Source organism: Maylandia zebra, linkage group LG22 (genome assembly GCF_041146795.1).
Source record: "Maylandia zebra isolate NMK-2024a linkage group LG22, Mzebra_GT3a, whole genome shotgun sequence".
NCBI classification, from domain to species: Eukaryota; Metazoa; Chordata; class Actinopteri; order Cichliformes; family Cichlidae; genus Maylandia; species Maylandia zebra.
The window spans coordinates 12,325,138-12,337,676 of record NC_135187.1 but is presented as its reverse complement, the minus strand read 5'-3'; the positions used below and the strand labels follow the sequence as shown (position 1 = coordinate 12,337,676).

The window sequence follows — 12,539 nt, the reverse complement described above, 5'->3', positions numbered from 1 at the left end:
TGATCAGTTGAACTCTTAGGAGACTAAAATAATGTTGTGCATGTTTCTTATCTCATCCAACTAAAAGCTCCACCCTAAAATGTGTGGATTAGATTGAAATCTCTGATTATTTACTTCAAATTACTCTTAGAAACTACAATAGCTCATCCAATTAATTAAGCTGCTCTTGAATGTAACATTGTAATGTTTATCCAGTTTGATTTGAGCTTTGCAAATGTGAAAACATCGTATTCTATTAATATTAATCACAAGGCACTGGCATGCATGACATTATGACTAGGAGCTGAGCCCCCATAAAACAGAGCACCATTCCCTGGTTAATACAACCAGGGAAGGGTGCTGGGGTTGCTGTAGAGCTATCAGTCCACATAGAGCCAGTATTGTGCGAAAAAGTGATTTTCTGTATTTAAACTGCTTTAAATAACTTGTTGGCCTATAACAGGGGTCCTTAATCCCAGTCCACGAGGGCTGGTGTCCCTGCAGGTTTTAGATCTCACCTTGGGTCAACACACCTGAATCACATGATTAGTTCATTACCAGGCCTCTGGAGAACTTCAGGACATGTTGAGAAGATAATTTATCCATTTAAATCAGCTGTGTTGGATCAAGGACACATCTAAAACCTGCAGGGACACTGGCCCTCGTGGACTGGGATTGGGGATCCCTGGCCTATAATATGTGAAACATGTCAAATGAATCCCTTGTGAATGATATTAAGCCACAAACAGCATTCCTGTTACAAAGGAAAAGTCCCAGTTTTTAGCACAACACCCATTTTACCTCTGACTGCATAAATATATGACAGAAAAATAATGAAAAATCACAACAGGTCAGCTTTTAATGTAGCAAATGATCACATCTGAGAAGCTTTCAATAAATAACTTGATCATTTTCTGTAAGTTAACTCAGTTGTTTAATTGCCCACTTCAAAATAAAAAATAAAATAAAATAAAATAAAATTAAAAAAAGACAACAGAGAACGAGACCATGTTTTAATCTTAGTTCATTTTTGGTTTTGCACTACGTCTCCATGTTTCTCCAAAGACTTCCATCACTCGTTTTAGTGTCACATAAGCCTCACAACATCAAGTATTGAGAGAGGATGAGCCCTGGGCAACTATAGAGGACCCGCATTCATCTCTGACCCCGATATGATTGTTGAAGTGCTAAAGACCTGGATGCAAATCAGCGGAGCTCTGCTTGAGTCATTCTGGATTCCCAGGCAGAGCTCACCTTTCAGTGTGAAGTGTGTCTGAAGAGGGGAAAAATTATAAGAGGAAGAAGTGCTCATCAGACTCCTAGTAACTCACACTTGAGTGCAGTTGATTTCTGCATAACTGGGGGAGATTCTGATGTGGGAAAACATGAAGCATAAAGCGCTATGACTCCGATTCGTTTATTTTGGCCCATGTTTGACTAGAATATTCAAGAAGAAAAAAAACAAAACAAAACAAAAAAACAAACAAAAAAAAAACTCAGGGGTCACTTAACACTTCACATTTTTAAACACATTAAAATGAATTTGTGTCAGTTACTCTGCTGTACAGTCAAAAGAACTACAAGCCTTGTCAAATCATCACATTAGCGGGGCAACAAAATTCTGCTTTCTCAGGAGGGGGATTATTAACTTTTTAAATCAAACGAGCTCCGAAAAGCAAGAAGCATCTCAAGACCCACATCTTGTTCTCTTTTGCTCTCCACGGCTGGTCCTCCAGTCAGAAATACATAAAAACAGCATTTACAATATCCATATGTACAAATACAGAATGTATACACACGCACTCAGACACATACAGTCAGGAAAAATCAAAGGACGTAATTTAGATCTGTTTTTTTTTTTTTTTTTAATCATGTGCGAGGAGACCAAACTGCTGCTTTTCAATCCTGCATATTGATTTATTCTGCCCCCTTTTGTTAACCGTGCACCTCACACTCTTTAAAGTAGCTGATGTGGGCATGAAAAACAACCTAACCGGCCCATTTTCCCCCAAACACACAGGGAACTACAAGGAACAAGTGGTCCGACAACGGCACGCGCCCCGAGGTGTAGGGCAGCTCCGACTACAGACAGCTTCACAGTGCGAAGGCAGTTTTTGTTAAGACAAATGTTTAGAAGAAGAAGAAAAAAAACCCAACAAAACACAAAAGCATCCCACAGGGCCGCTTCTGTCTGTCGCCAATTCTACGACAACGTCTCCTCCCTGTATTCTAACCCCTCTCACACCCTTCCTCTCTGTGCTTCAGGAAAACCCACTTTCCTAAAGACTGCTCCACCCAGCTTTCTTCTTCTGCAACACTGGACACCAAAAGACGAATAAGATCTCGCGACGTAGCTCACCCTGATCATGTAATACTGCCTCTTTATGCTCTCTGTGCATCCATCTACAGCTGTGTGCACACTGGGAGGGCTTACTCGCCTTGGGGGACAGGCGCTGCACTACTTTCCAGTGAACTTCTTGCATAAATAAAGAGCAGGTGGAGGAGAGGGGTCCTGAAGTGATCTGATATAGTGAGGAAGAGAAAAATCAAACTTCTGTATTCATGGTCTCAAACACAAACCTCCCTCTACCCCCTCCGGTTAGAAAATGGAACGCGAGTGTGTGTCTGTGGCTCGAGTTAAGTGTGCGAGTTGTGTTTGCCGTTTTGTTTTTTTGTTTAATGCGCCCCTCCCTCTCAGACATCAATAATCACTTGTGTGTCCGCCACCAGGTCTGCGTCACACGCTTAGCAGCCAGAAGAAGAAGAAGATGGCGACGAACAGGAATAGAGAGTCTTGCCAGTTGTTATTGCCGTTGTTGCCATTGCCGTTGCCGTTGCCCTGGTGGTCACCGACGTACTGATCTACAGGAAGAGGAGAAGGATTGTGAAGTTTAGTATAGCTGTGAGTGTTCATAGTTTGTTCCTTGGGGAATTTTCCTTGTGCACCTCTGGATTGCATCCAGTTCTGGAGCAATTTTCAGGTTGCTCCTGCTCTGATCATTTCCTGTGCCAAACTGACTCTGAGCCCACATGCCTTTAGTCGTTTTCTTCTCCGTTCTAGATCTATTTTAACGGCCTGATCTGAGTTTTAGTTTTGTTTTTTGTTTTTGTTTTTTTTTGGGGGGGGGGGGGGGTAGTAGACTGATGCAGTTTTCCCATTGATAAAACGCGATGTGCACTGGAACATTTTGACCTCTAGAGGGCAGTGTTACTGCATGCTCACACAGCAAATTTCACATTCATGGTACAAACTCCTTAGTGGAAGATTTTGCCACTAAAAATAAATAAATGTATAGCTTTCTAACTCCAACTTCTGAAAAAAGAAAAAAAGTGTTCATTTGTATTCTTTTTGCTCCTGTGGTAGAAACGACCTTCCATACATCAGCACAAGAGAGACTGTGCTGACCCCCAGCAAAGAGAGACTGATGGGAAACAGTTTTCACTATAATGCTGGTCAATTTAAATTTAAAATAGAATCTATTACAAGTATCTGGAGATGAGTGACGGAGAAAACACGTGCTTTAAAATGAAACTATACTAAATCTAAGATGGAAAATTAAAGACCAATTAAACAGGTCCAGCAGTGAAACGTGGAGAAATAACAAGGAAGAAACTTTTAGGGTTTTAATCGTGGCTTAGGGGATTAATGCTGCTTAAAACCAATCATTTAGCACACTGATAACCTGAGGGCTTCAGACTCGCAGTCTTGTAATTATTCACACTGATGAGTCAATTTATTCAGGCCTGACTACGGATTTGCTAATGCTTGCATGTCCTACAACTATCATACGCATTCATGTGTAAATCCAAGGAAGAAAATCCAAACATCATTTTTGGATTTGCTAAAATTCTTTTGAGCTGGACTTTTACTAAACACACAGGCTCCTACAGGCACACAGAGAGCCTTGTTATACACTCAGTTTGAATGAATACAAAAGCACAATAATTAATATCTGTTAACGACAAAACTTTATATTATTTTTATTTATATCTCTAGGCTGATATTTTCTGGGGTTCAGCTGTAATAGCAGAAGACTTTATTTCCTTTGTTTACCTGCTCTGTGGAAGGGGTCATTGGCGTTGAAGACTGTCGTGAAGAAGCCGAAGGGGAACGCTCCGATGCCGAAAGACATGTGGAAGCCGGTGTCCCCGAAACCGCGGAACATCTGAGCGAAGAGAGAAACCCGGCAAAGAAGCTTTAATATAAGCTAAACTCAGCTTTTTATTTAAAAACCAGTGTGAAAATATAAACCAACTCACCCCGCCTCTGCTCTCAGGTTCTGTTCTCTGCCCCTGAGGCCGGGGTGGAGTTTTCAACCTGAAACAGCAGAAACAGTCACAAACAGACAGAAGCTAACAACCAAAAAAGACACACACACACCGAAGACTCTGCTCACCTGGGGTCCTCCTGGCTGGAGCTCCCTCTGCCGTACAGCGGGATTACCTTCTCTCTGCTGATGCCCGCCTTGCACACGGGACACTGCTGTCGGCTTGGCCGCGTCTCCAACCACTGATGAGGAGGAGCAGAGCAAGGAGAAGGATGTCAAAATGATTGCAATACACGTCACACAAACCGATCTTTATTTGCCGATTCAAGAGTGGAACCTAAGTGACGCTACCCACTGCATTTTCTAAAACTTTATTTACAGCAAGAGATGTGAAGCACAACATGTTTACAGTGGTGAGCGGTGAAGGAAGTGGCAGTAAGAGGAGGCATTAAGTACATTAGCATCTTTAAGCTGCATTAAATCAACCGACAGGTGCAGCTTCCACACTGAGCTTACATCATCACCCTGAACTGATTGTGCTGATTACAGGCCTCCTCTCAGGACTGTGGACCTTCACTGAGGTCTTCCTTGCTGTGCTGTTAGTTTGACCCCCTTAAAATGAAGCCAATAATAATCCTGAGCTAAATGCTAGGAGCCCTTACAGACTGCTTCAGCACAAAAAGCCCCACCCACCTGCTGTCTGAACCTTGTGGAGGGCAGCCAATCAAAAAGAAGTTTACTTAAATGGAAATCAGCTTATTTAAGAAAGCTGAGGAGCCTCGTCAAGTTCCAGTATAATATAAATAATCATAATTTTGAGCTGTGAGTCAGGTACACTTTAAAAACAAATATCACAATTTTCAATATTGAAATTAAATGACCTTGAACTGCTTAATCAAGTCTCTAAAAACCCTGTAAAAACACACTACAGGAAGTATGAAACACTCACCTGATGAAGACAGGGCCAGCTGTAAAGAGCGAGAAAAGAAAAGATTAATTTACATTCTCACAACAGCATCTTTCAGTTAAAATAACAGACAAACCTGCTCCTCAAAGGTAGCTGATTAAAATGCTCCCTATTGTTTGCATTAATTGGCTTCATCTGTTTTCAAGACTGCGGGCCAGGCCAACCTGCTGCTGCATTGTGGGAGGGCAGGATGCAGGTTTGGGGAGATGCCCCAACACTGAGGTATTTTCAAGACAAACAGTTCTCAAGTGCTGAATATTTCTTCATATTAACAGCTTATAGCTACTTCAAGGCAAACAACAGAAACAGTTTTTGTCACTTTGTGTCATCCACACAAAATGACCAACCTTGAATAAGAAAAAACATATTTACAGCCTGGTACAAAAAACTAGTTGGTGGCTGCTGACAGAGGTGGATGTGCAAATACAGTAACTTTTGGCTTATGCATCCATCTTTTATATATGATCTGCACCACTGACATTCTGTCTCATTGGATACCAAAAAAAACAAAACAACCCCCCCCCCCCCCCTATAAATAGACCAAACTACCCACAGCAGACCTCAGCAAAGATAAGAGTGCTGGTGCACTTACATTAAATCACAGTCAATATATTTAAGTTAATAGCGTGAGTTCTTACTTGAAACTTATTCAGCTGATAAATTAAAAAAGTTGTTTAAAATATTGACCAGCTGTTTGTGACCTGATCAACATATTATACCATTAAAGATTTAAAAACAAAAACAAATTACTAAAAGTCTGATTTTCAACTTTCAATGCACCAAACTGCAGTTATCAAAACTACACAAAGCCCATAACTGTGTTTTTTGGGTTTCTTTCTGGCCTAATTCATGTGAGCACACCGCAGACAAATATTAAACCTATTGTTCATTTTCTTATTTACTGTCACAGTGGTGGATGTTCATATTAAACATGGGCAAAGGTTAAAATAACGAGGTCAGTGTTGTGCTGTGACTTTTACTGAAACGCAAGCTGAGAAAATGAACAGGAGATTGTCCAGTAATGGTTTCCCATTACTGTTACAGATCACACAGGTTTATCCACAAAGGACAGAAGCAAACCGTAAGAAAAGCTGCTGGGCTCTCAGCTTGACAAACTTAAACTATTTTTACAATGACATGGACAAGCCTGTGAAATGAAGAGGTGCTTCAGATTCCACTTGAAGCAAAGTTAAACCCGCTTCCAGAGACAACAGGAAACTGTGGCCACAAGATGCCAGATTTAAAGGATGTTGCAAACAGCAATGAGAGATGCTGTTTGAGATGAAAAGAGGGAGATCAGTTTCACTTCACTGTGCAAGCAGTGCTTTCCTTGCTTGCCCTGCTGGAACAGCACTCGCATTCCTCTAACCCCATTCATCTACTGTTTTAACCTTCTGTTTGTCAGAGGTAGCCAATCAGAAGAAACTTAGATTAGTTGGTTTAAAGATTTCAAGAATAAAAAGTATAAAACTTAAAATTTCTCCTTGAAGTGAGCAGAACATTTTTCCACTGGCAATATTTATAAAGAAAACACAATCAACAGATTTAACTGTACCTTAAGTGTGCTAGAAAGGTGAAAACAAATTTCTGTGGTTAAAGTTTCCTCTAAGTGCCTCAACTGTTTTCTGTTTGTAAATCCTTTCTAAACGCCAGAGATTCTTTGTCAGATAAACTGATAACGTTAAGTAACTAGTGCAGTAGTACTTATATAATTCTTTTCTACTCTAACCCCAGTCATGCAGGGGAACAGGCAGGGCTTGTTTTTGACACCATAACAATTACGTAACATTCACCGCATCAGGTGAGCCCAAGTCCACAACTTAATGTGAACAAACTAACAACCAGCAGAGCCAATCCATAACACAAAACCCTGTGTTAATCTGCAAATCTTTACACACATGCTCAGACTTTCACAGCACGTCTCAGTGTGTACATTGCTTTAATACCAGCTATCAGATTGCTGCTGAGAATGGCTTTCTCGTGGATACCAACAGCTGAACAAAGTGCAAAGCCAAAGTTAATAAAACAAACCTATCAGCTCTGACTAAGCATGTGGGCACACGTTTAGACAACCTGAAACTAGCTGCTTAATATCCAGTAAGTGGCAATGAAGCCAGAATGCAGACTATATGCCTCCTTACGGTACCACAGACTCAAGTGACGTCACTTGAGTCATTTTATAACATTAAAACAAGAATGCAGCAATTAACAAAACAAAAACCCTACTTTGTGACAGCGGGAAGGAAAAACCTTTCAACAGGAAGAAACCTCTGTCAGAACCAGGCTGACCAGAACCAGGCTGGGCTGAGGGGAGCGGGACAGGACAAAAAACGCACTGTGGAAAAGAGCCAGAGATTAATAATAATCCAATAATCCGTACGGCTCATTCCATGTAAAATTAACTTAATTTGGAAGACGTTTCCATCTTATCTCAATAGAAAACTGCGTCAGGCTGAACAGCAAGTAAACCAACTAATCCTGAGGCTCTGATTTTTCATAGTAGCGTTGTTTTTGTAAAGACTCTTGCGAAACCTTGTCCACACCTCACCAGATAAAGCCAGAAATTTCTGCTCTCTTGTTAAGAACGTGTTCGAGTCTGATCTATGCTTGTCATTAACCACTTTTAAGTTAACCATAAGCGTCAATAAAGAAAGCATAGGACAGTTATGTTATCCACATGAGTCACATCACATTAGTGAGCCTGAATAATCAAACACAGCAGAAACATCAAATAGAGAACTGCTTCCATATCTGTCAGGCTCCAACCTAACCAACATCTTTTATCAATCCTGCCATATTATACTGCACACCTGATTTGCATGCAAGCTTTTGTTTTTATGCTTCATTTCTACACTGTTTACACTGAACAATGTGACCTATAAGCAGAATCAATAATTGCACTGCTGTTGATAAAAGATCATCAATCACTTTCTAAGCAGTAACTGTAAAATATCAATATCTACAATATATAACTATTTTCAAAAGATCCAGCACTGCTTTACAGCACATTAGCCTATTCCCGGAAAACATTTCAAAGTCACGTTTACTGCTGGGAGTGTGCAACAAACCACAAACACACCGATTTAAAAACAGCCTCATTTCAGCCCCCAGAGATGGATGATGCACTGGTTTTCATCGCAAAGAATAAGACTGTCCACAAACATCTCAAGATACAGGCGACCAAAAAAAATCCTAAGAACCACTTGTTGCATGACATGATCGAGGAAGTGAAAATAATACCTGATGCAGAAGAGAATCTCTGAATACACGCAGGTCAAACCTTTAGTCTAACGAGTGTTCATTTCAGTATTTGGATGATAGTCAGAGTTAGGTGTAGCATGAAAGCAAGGATCCATCTTGCTTTGCATCAACAGTTTAAGCTCCTGGTGGTTTGATGGAGTGGAGGATATTTTATTGGTACGCTTGGTATCAACTGAGCATCATTTAAACACCCCTGTCTACCTGAGTATAGTTACTGACCATGTCCAACCATTTATGACTACAGTGCACCATTTTCTGATGGCTGCTTCCAGCAGTTTAACACACCATGTCACAAACCTCAGATCATCTTAAACTGATTTCTTGAACATAACAATTAGCTCACTGCACTCAAATGGACTCCACAGTCATCAGATCTCAGAGCACCTTTGAGATGTGATGGAACAGGAGACTCTCATCATAATATGAGCAGGAACTGTGTGATGCTATCATATCAATATGGAGCAGCACATTGTTCCGATATATGCCACGAAGAATTAAGACAGATCTGAAGGCAAAAAGGGGTCCAACTCCTAAAAGTAACCAATGAGTGTAGATTTATGTAGTGATTAAAAGTTGGTGGTTCCCAAAAGAGGGTTTGGGATGTCTCCAGTCAGATTAAGGAAAACCTAAATGTAACTATTTTATAATCATACCTTTATGTCAAACTCTTTAAGGTTTTAAATATCTCAACTGAAACGCGGGATTCTTTTCAGAGGCTTACTGGATAATATTAATGAGCATATTTATTTTTTGGATACATTTCTAATTCTAACTTGATGAGCTCTCATCCTGGAGGAGCAAATTCATTTGCTCTGCAGCCTGTGTGGACGACAAGTATGCTCGAGTGTGCGCTCACTCTGGGACTGTAAAGATGTCACACGCTCATTAACCTTGAAGTGTTAAAAGGAAATTAACATCTCTCACACATAAATCTGGAAGCTGCACAATGTATAAACTAGCAGGAGTCTACCGATGGAGAATCGGCCACACACAGTCAGAATGAATGCTCGGCTGATCAGGTGAAAGGCTGGGAGTTTCGTGTGGTTAAAAAAGATTAGATGTAGGCTTGCAGCGCTGATGCAACTTTAATCTAAAGGTGTTCTTCTATCCTTGCTGACGGTTTCATCATCGCCGTTTCATCAGGACTTCAGAGAGCAGAGGGAGACACGAGTAACACGGCAACTAAATTACATCAGCACGTAACGAGGGAGCCTAAACACAACGCTGTAAGGCAACTGTGCCCCTAACTGTAGGGTTGTTTCTACTGATTAACAGAAAAGGTTACTGATAAACAAAAAAAAGTTCAACCAAACTAAATTAAGCCTGACAAAGCCGGGCGAAGAGTGAGTTTGGTCCTTTTGGAAGGACCAAAATAGACAAACCCGCACCAGAATTGTGTAATGATTAGTAAGGTTCTTGTATTTCACATCATGCAATTTGTGCGAAACACTGTCGCCTCACAGCAAGAAGGTTCTAGGTTTGAATCCACTGGCAGCCGGAGCCTTCCTGTGTTGAATCTGCATGTTCTTCCTGTGTTTGGGTAGGTTCGGCTTCCTCCTACAGTCCAAAAAACATGCATGTGGCCATGGAGGAGTCGTAGATAAAGTGCTTGAAGTCTATACAATATGTATGTATGCAAGTATGTACGCTTAGCTGGGGTTTGTAGTCTAAATGAGCTCTTAAAGGCCTTTTTAAAACTACAAGCCACATTTACCCTCCTCCCCACACATGCAATGTTTCATTCTATGCCTTTAGGTTTATCAGGGTTTCTGGTTCAGTCACCTGCAGACTGGAGAAGCCAGTGGTAGCTGGTCTGCTCTAGTTCTTGCCTGCTTAGATTTTGCAACCCTATCAGAATTTTCATTTCAAATAAAAGACAAAATAAAAAGTTAAATTACAGGTTGCTCCCATCCTGCGGATGAGATGATATGATGGATCTTGGACAGTTAAAACACGTCTGTTTTTATTTTCATGTTTGCTGCTGAGCTTTTCTCCACCCAGCAAACGCCTCACCTGTGAAACCGAGAAAACAAACATCACAAACATGTCACTGTGTAAGCCCACACAGGTCTCTGTTGCCAAAACACACTCATCCAGCCTTTGTGACTTAAAACTACAAACAGGTGCCCTCTACGCTTTGACATCAGCTACAGTTCTGCTGGAAACGATTAGGATGACCTTCGGATTGGCCCTAATCCCACATTAACCTCAGCCAAGAGTCACAACTCATGAATGAAGCCACCACATCACTGAGCGTGTGTAAATATTCAACACAGAGTGGACTGAAGGTTGAGCCTTGTGCAAAGCCAGAGCCAACAGTGATGGAACAAACTAGAATTACAGCTGTTACCCAACACCTACTTTCAGTCTTTGATAAAACTTGTCAGCTATGTTGTTTTCTAATCTCAGGATTCTGGCTCAGCGAGGCCATAGCTACAAGGCGTTTTCACTGCCCATTATGTGCATTCAGCATATTGTGAACCTGATCTGAAAGCTGCCCATGATCAGCAGGGAGGTGGAACACAGAAGTTGATGTGTCACCGATCAAACCAGGCGCCAACTGCAGCTGTGACCTCTGACTAGGGCTGGGTGGTCTGACCAAAAACTTGCATCACAGACTTTTTTTAACGACTCGTGTGGTTTCACAGTACGCACTTATCTTGGTCTGTTAAATCAGACATGAAACACTGAGAACTGATAATAATCCAGCTATGAAACTGCTCATCAGCTGAGAGTCTGCGCTTCAATCCCAGACTGATTAATTTGAAATCCACTGTGGTGGTGTACATCTGCTGATTCCAGAAACTTTATTCCCTTAAAAGACATGAGATCACTCTTTAAGGCATTAAAAAGGCGGCTTAGTTCACGGGTTAAATAAAGTTCAGCTACATACTGAAGACAAACACCCTTCACAGAGTTATCTAATAGTCTCTTATCCCGTTCACAACCGACTGATTACCGGAGCGTCGAGGGGCGTGATTCCGCCGTTAGAAACAACCCAAAAGAAGGCCTAACAGGCGGCTAAACAAACCACACTAAGTCCGTGTTTGCGAAACAAATGAAACCAGCACGTACCAGAACAGGTGTCCGCACAGACTGATGACGGCGTCCCTGGCAGTGTCCAAGCAAATGTTGCACTCGAAGGTGGCTCGATCCCGCTCCCGTTCGCTCTCCCCGCTGCCGCCACCCGAACCGTCGCGGTCGTTGCTGCTCTCCCCGGCCGGGAACCCTCCTCTGCTGGCCGGCCCGCCGTCACTCGAGAACCGGTGATCCGCGGCCGCCATAGTGTTTATTTTCCAAACGAAGAAAGAAACGAAGCGAGCCAACCCGCAGCGGCCAGACCCGAGCTAACGTTAGCTATCAGCGGTAACGGTTGCTGCTGTCACCGACCGAGCCGAGGCTGCTGTCTCTGCCCGAGAGACGAGTTCCGTTTCCGGGAGAAACAGGACGCGTGGGGCGGGCCTAATTTAAACACCACCGCCACAATAATAATAATAATAATAATAATAATAATAATAATAAGAATAAGAATAAGAATAAGAATAAGAATAAGAATAAGAATAATAATAATAATAATAATAAGAAGAAGAAGAAGAAGAATTACTGACACGTACACCTTCGTCTCTAGCCAATCCTCATTTCGTTTGTGGTAGGAAAATAGAAGCGATTTATTGAAACATGACAAAAACAAACAAAAAGAATCGCTTAATAGCTCTTTGGGAAACACAACATTCTGGCAAAAATGCCATTTTATTTCCGTCAAACTCTTATTTTTTGGCATTTTTCATAGACTCGGCTAAGGAAATTGTAATAAACTTTGTTGGGCTGTGAATAGCAACGTTATATGTAGGCACAACACTGGTTCATCCTTTTTTATCCTTGAATGATTCATAGCTCAGTGTTAAGTGGCTTAACTCACAGAAAACGTTCCTCTGAAAATAGTCAGGTAAGGACTGAAATTAAAAAATAAATAAATAAACAGCTGCTTACACCACTTTAAAAATCACAAGAAAGTCTGGCTCCATAGAAGTAAAATATAAAGATATGAGTAGTGACTCGAGACT

The 12,539-nt window shown here is 41.4% G+C and overlaps 1 protein-coding gene across 1 annotated transcript; it reads right to left on the bottom strand.

The window, feature by feature from the left end:
- Positions 1-813: 813 nt before the first annotated feature.
- Positions 814-11,927, bottom strand: rnf5 (ring finger protein 5). The gene is made up of 6 exons (XM_004548955.3): positions 11,551-11,927; positions 5,197-5,215; positions 4,377-4,489; positions 4,240-4,297; positions 4,034-4,145; positions 814-2,841 (listed from the first exon to the last, which is right to left on the bottom strand). Exons 1-6 carry the CDS (start codon positions 11,757-11,759, stop codon positions 2,717-2,719), a joined length of 636 nt encoding a protein of 211 aa, XP_004549012.1. The 5' UTR covers positions 11,760-11,927; the 3' UTR covers positions 814-2,716.
- Between the last annotated feature and the right edge of the window lie 612 nt (positions 11,928-12,539).

Bases quoted from the DNA above. Each gene is read 5' to 3' on its own strand.
- rnf5 (XM_004548955.3), bottom strand. From the start codon at position 11,759: ATGGCGGCCGCGGATCACCGGTTCTCGAGTGACGGCGGGCCGGCCAGC. The intron at 4,298-4,376 runs GTGAGCAGAGTC...CTGCTGTTTCAG, and splicing joins TCCAGCCAGGAGGACCCCAG to GTTGAAAACTCCACCCCGGC. The intron at 4,146-4,239 runs GTGAGTTGGTTT...CTCTTCGCTCAG, and splicing joins AACCTGAGAGCAGAGGCGGG to ATGTTCCGCGGTTTCGGGGA.